Source organism: Talpa europaea (genome assembly GCF_964194135.1).
Source record: "Talpa europaea genome assembly, chromosome: 9".
Taxonomy (NCBI): Eukaryota; Metazoa; Chordata; class Mammalia; order Eulipotyphla; family Talpidae; genus Talpa; species Talpa europaea.
In genome coordinates this window covers 40619583-40625796 of record NC_140076.1, presented here as the reverse complement: position 1 = coordinate 40625796, position 6214 = coordinate 40619583, and the positions used below count along the sequence as shown (strand labels likewise).

Genomic DNA, 6214 nt, shown 5'->3' with positions numbered 1-6214 from the left:
ATGGAGTTATTCAGAAGTTTTACCTTCCTCTTTGTCCTACACCTGCTGCAGGGATACAATACTTCTCTTGTTCGACTGAATGACAATGGCTATGAAGACATAGTCATTGCTATTGATCCAGCTGTGCCAGAAGATGAAACATTAATTGAAAAAATAAAGGTAAGGAAGTAATGGAATTTCTTTCTTTTGACTATCAAAAAGGGAAAAAAAGTTAGTAGTTAATAATTAAGGAAAGTTCTGAATGTTGCAGGAAGTTTAAAAGCAGTGTGGTGAAGTGAAGAAAATGCTGGAATGGGCAGCAGGAATTGGAGGACCTAGGCAGATTTATGCCTTGTCTCACCATTAGACCAAACACAGAGAAGCGGATTCTCTGATTCTCAATTTCTTCATGTAATGAGCAGCTAGAGTCATCTGTTTTTTTTTATATGGAATAAACAAAGAATTAAATATTGTATTATGAAAAATATCAAATATTTACAAAAATCAAAAATGGTATAATGAATTACCCACTTCAACAATGATCAATAATTTGCCATTCTTGCTTCAGCCATCCCACATCTAATTCTTTTGTTTAAATTGTTTCTTTTTTCATTCTTTGGGTTTTTTTTTTTTAAGTTACATGTATTGATATAATGATGATTTACATCATGGTGTATGTTTTAGGAATATAGGTTTCCATCTCTACAATTGCATGTTATTTTACCACATGCACCACCCAAGACCCCCCATATTACTCCATTAGATTCCCCATCCCCTTGACTCACCCCTCAACCTCCCACTTCTGGTAGCCTCAGTCATAGTCCAATGTGATGTTACCCCTCCTGTTTTCACCCCTACACCTCTTCCTCTCCCTTCTTTTAATGCATTGCTAGATCCAGTTTGCTATGATTTTATTGAGGAATTTTGCATCTGCTTTCATTAGGGATATTGGCCTATAGCTTTCTTTCTTTTTGTTGTCTTTGTTTGGTTTTGGTATTAACACAATGTTGGCTTCATAAAATGTATCTGGAAGTATCCCTTCTTTCTCAATTTTTGAAAGAGTCTGAACATGATAGGAATTAGTTCATCTCTGAAAGTTTGGTGGCACTCACTTGCAAAGTGATGGGTTCCTGGACTTTTGGTTTTGGGGGGAGTTCTGATTACTGTTTGAATTTCCTTGCTTGTGATTAGTTTGTTCAGGTTTTCTTTTTCTTTCCCTATTATATGTTGGATGATTGTATAATTCAAAGAATCTGTCCATTTTGTCTAGGTTGTTGAACTATGGCATATAAATGTCCATAGTAATCACTGATTATCCTCTGAATTTCTGCAGTGTTGTAATTTCTCCTTTTTCATTTTTTGACCCTATTTATTTGAGTTTTTCCCTCATTTTCTTAGTAAGCCTAACTAGAGCTTTATCTATAGTGTTTATTTTTTTCAAAGAACCTGTTTTTTGTTTCATTGATTTTTGAACTGTCTCTTTGGATTTCTATTTCATTTAGTTCTGCTCTGATTTTTATTATAGCCTACCTTCTACTGACCTTTGGATTTTTTATTCTTATTTTTCAAGTTCCTTGAAATAAGAGACAAGATTGTTAATTTGGGTTATTTCTGTCTCTTTTTTATAGATTTATTTATTTATGCATACAAGAACTGGGGTCTAGGCCAGATGTGGCAGGGGGGAGATGGGTGAGAGAATTCAACAGAGATAGAGTGGGGAGCAGAACAGGCTGACCTACTGAAACAAACTGTTGAGGGAAGCAGCAGGCAAGACAGGAGAGGTCTGCTGTGCCATGTCGGTTAGCTCCCTGGCCAGGGATTGAACTCATGCTGCAGTGGCTAGTGGGAGCTTGATAGCTCTGAGACTTTAACCCCCACACCACTAGGGAGGTCCTATTTCTGTTTTTTGATATGGACCTGTATTACCATATATGTCTCTCTTAGTACTTCTTTTGCTTTGTCCCTAAGTTTTGGAGGATATTTTTCCTCATTATCGTTTACCTCAAGGTATTTTTTGATTTCTCCTTTGATTTCTTCATTAACCCAGTGATCTTACAATAGAATGTTTTCCAGTTTCCACATATTAGAGAATTTCCTTGTTTTCTTATTGTAGTTGATTTCTAGTTTGATAACTTAACAGAGAAGATACTTGCTATGACTTTAATCTTCATAAATTTCTTAACACTGATCTTGTGATACAGTATGTAGTCAATTCTGGAGAATGACCCAGGTGTACTTGAGAAAAATGAATATTCAGCTTTTTGTGGGTGCAGTACCCTATATATGTCTATTAAATCCATGTGATCTAGGTCTTTATTTGGGGTAATTTTTTCCTATTTATTTTCTGTCCCATTGATCTGCCCATTGGTGATAGTGGGGTGCTGAAGTCTACAATCACATATGTATTTCCTCCAATGTCTGTTTTCAGTTTCAATAGTAATTGTCTAATGTATTTTGGTGCTATTGTTTGGTGAGTAAATATTGAGTGTTAAGTCTTCCTGTTGTATTTTTCCCTTAATCATTATATAGTGTCCATCCTGGTCTCTTGCTACCTTTTAAAGTTGGAAGTCTATTTTTCTGATATATTAGTATGGCTATCCCTGGCTTTCTTTGGGTGTCATTTGCTTTTAAAATTCTTTTCCAGGGCCTCCCCTGGTGGTGCAGCGGTTGAGTGCTGGGCTGCGAAGCTGCCTGCAGCCTCTGCAGCACCAGTTCAGTCCCCAGCAGCCAACAAGGGTCCCACATGGCGCGACAGACCTCTTCTGCCATGTTCGCTGCTCCCCTCAGCAGCGTATTTCGTCAGTCTGCCTGTTCCGTTCCCCACTCTGGCTCTGGTGAATTCTCTCACACTCCCGTGCTTCTGACTGTACCCAGTGCTTATATAAATAAATAATCTTTAAAAAATAAAAACCACAATGAGATAACTGTTTTTTTTTAAATAATTGTTTTCCATCCCTTTACTTTCAGTCTATTTTTATCCATGGAGTTTAGGTGTGTTTCCTGGAGACAGCAGATGGTTGGATTCTGTTTCTTGATCAAACACAATATTCTGTGGCCTTTCATTGGGGAATGTAGCCCATTTACATTTAGAGTAATTATTGCTGTATGAAAGTTTGCTACTGCCATTCTGCTCTTAATTTTGTTGTTCTCTTTAATTGCTTGTTCAGTAGCTTGTGTTTATTCCTCTCTTTGGTTTAAATACTAAGGTTTCTTTCAATATTTCTTCGAGAGGGGATTTGGTACTTATAAACTCCCTAAGAATCTGTTTAAAAAGTTCTTTATTTCTGCCTCATATCTGAAGGATAGCCTTATACGATAGAGTATTCTTGATTGGCAATTTTTATCTTGGAATTTTTTGAATATGTCACTCCATCCTCTTCTTGCACGCATAGTGTTTCTTCAGAGAAGTGTTATGTTAGGTTAATTGGGGTTCCTTTACAGGTTATCTGTTTCTTCCCCCTCATCAGCTTCATTATTTTTTTCTTTGTCTTGGACTCTTGAAAGAGTTACTACTATAGATCTTGCTGTAGATCTCTTTTGGTTTAGGTAATTTATTGATCTTTTGGCTTCCTGTATTTGTATGTTCATTTCCTTCTTCAAGTTTGGAAAGTTTTCTTCCATTATTTCTTAAAATAATTTTTCAGTTCCTTTCTCTTCCTCTTCTTCTGGGATGCCTATGAATCTTATATTTCCTTTACTCATGGTATCAGATAACTCTCAAAGTGTTTCTCTATTTTTTCCCTTTGTATCGCTATTCCTTTTCAATTTTGTCTCTTACCTCATTTGCATCTTCAAGCTCATTGATTCCTTCATCTATTTGGTTTATTTACTTCCTTGTTTTTTCCCAAATTTTTCATCTCTTCCATTGATCTCTCTACTTTTTTCACATCTTGTAACTTCTTAGAGTTTCAATTTTGATCTTCTATTCATTGATTGCTTTTCTCATACCATTCATTTGCTTTTCTGAGTTTTCGTGAGTATCTCTAAACTTTTTCTGAGTTTTCTTTATATAGTTCTAATTCTTTGATTTTCTCAATTATAACAGTTTTGAACTCTACATCTGATAGGAATAAAAGCTCTTCCATGTCTTTGTAACTTGGTTCTAAAAATTTCTTTTCTCTTTGAGTTGTGTTGTTCCCTGGGGTAATTACTGACCATTTGTGTTTTTTCTCTCTCCCCATGGTTTGTTTGCATTTGTTCCTTTGTATTTGGGGCTTTTGTTGTTTGAGGGTCCTCCTCTCCCATTGTTCTGGGCATTTACTGTTTGGTGAGCAAGAAAGTCGAGGCCTTGTAGGGTACAGTCTTGTGCTGTGAGTTCACCCTGAGGCCGGATGGGGCCTGGATCTGGACATCTGCTGGCATCCAATGTTGGGCAGGAGGCAAGGCCAGGCCAGGGTGTCTGATTCTCACCCCAAGGCAGTGGGCTGGTTAGCATCTGGGAATCCATGTGGTGGCATTGGGGTCTGGGTAGGCAGGGGGGCTGGACTGGTTTGCAGGCCTTTCAGCTCATCAGAGGCAGGCAGTAGGCTGGTCAGGGGTCTGGGATTAATTTGGGCGTCTGGCCTAGATACAACTGCTCTTTAAAATGACTTATTGAATGCTTCTGGCATATCTGAGGGAGAACAACAGTGAGTATAAATTCATTTGCTTTTTTTTTTCATATGCCACATTAGAGAAAAATTATAGTGCATGTTTTTCTCTTTCTGATTTATTGCATTTCACACAATCCCCTTAAGGTTTAACTATGTTGTTGTAAATGGCAAGATTTCATCTTTTTTATATCTAAGTAGTATTCCATTGTGTATGTAAAGCACCTCCTTATCCATTCATCCAGAGTTGGGTACTTAGTTGTTTCAATAACTTGGAATAGTGCTGCAGTGAACATAGAAGTGCGTATATCTTTAGGAATTAGTGTTTTCCCATTCTTTGGCTAGATACTTACAAATGAATTTCTGTATCACATAGAAATTCTATTTTTAATTTTTGAGGAAACTTCATAATGTTTTTTATGATGTCTGCACTGATTTACATTCCAACAGTGTATGAAGGTTGCTTTTTCTCCACAACCATATCAACATGTTATTTCTTGCTTTTTGCTATAGAATACCTTCATAGGTATGAGATAATATCTCATTGTGGTTTTGAAATGTATTTCAGTTTTGGTATTTCAAATTGTAGATGCTTATTAGATATTTACACAGCTGAAGATAAGAATCTGAAGAGGGGGTGGAATCTGTGTAGAGATCAAAATTTTAGATGAGATTTCACACCATGAGAACAAATAAGTTCATTAGGTAGTACAGATGGAGAAGAAAAGGTTCAGGACTGACTGAACAAAATACTGTGATTTCTAAAGTTTCCAGCTATATGTCATTCCTAGCAATGAAGAGCATTGTGTTACAAGCATGTAAATTGCTTCTCCTGTCTCTGATAGAAACATCTGCTCATTCCCTATATTCAATTACTTCATTACTAAGTCCTTATGGTGACTGTTCAACATTATGAATGATGTTATTATCCATCAGAAGATGATGGGAATGACCTGAATTGTGAGCAGATTCTTCTGTGGCTGATACTTACTACACATGTTTTATAATCTCTGGCCATATAACACTTTAATTTATTAATGTACTTTAAATGTGGGAAAGATAAAGATTCCTTTACTGCAGAACACAAGTTTGGATAGTATATAATAAAGCTAATTCTGAATAAAGCTTTGATGGCTTTTTCACATCCAGGTACAGCCAGTTTCAGACTTTTTTGAACCCTAGAAATCAGTATTTGGAAGGACTACTTGTAGGAGCAAAGAATTTGTCAAAATATCCCTCTATTTAACAGTAGAAAAGAAATTCATTAGTGGATATACCTGGATTAAAAAATGATTCCTGACACTACAGTTTTCTGCAACACCCTTACACTTACATTTCTTGCCTCTTGTGAAATCTTCAGAACAATGTTGTGCAATATTATGAACCACATTTTACAGAAGAGGAAATTGGGTTCAGAAAGGTTAAATGACATGTCACTGGTCAAGCAAGTCAGAACTGAGATCAAGAGACAGTATAATGGTAATAAAACACACATGTTTTGGAGACAAACAGACTTGGCTTTCTGTCCTGGTTCTGAAAGAATTGACAAAGAAAAAATATTTTTTTGTGTAAAATTAATGAACCAAATGTGGTCTTAACTCAAATCCCAGGAATCCTGTATGATTAGATTAAAATTTATGATTGGA

General features: G+C 36.3%; 1 protein-coding gene across 1 annotated transcript in view; it reads left to right on the top strand.

Annotated features, from left to right (window-relative positions):
• Nucleotides 1-6214, top strand: part of LOC311176676 (calcium-activated chloride channel regulator 4-like) — a gene marked incomplete at both ends in the record, with an annotated part of 35989 nt that continues 29775 nt past the window's right edge. The window contains one exon of the mRNA XM_084242327.1: nt 1-159. Within this exon, the coding sequence (XP_084098453.1) occupies nt 1-159 (159 nt within the window). The remainder of the gene's footprint in view (nt 160-6214) is intronic.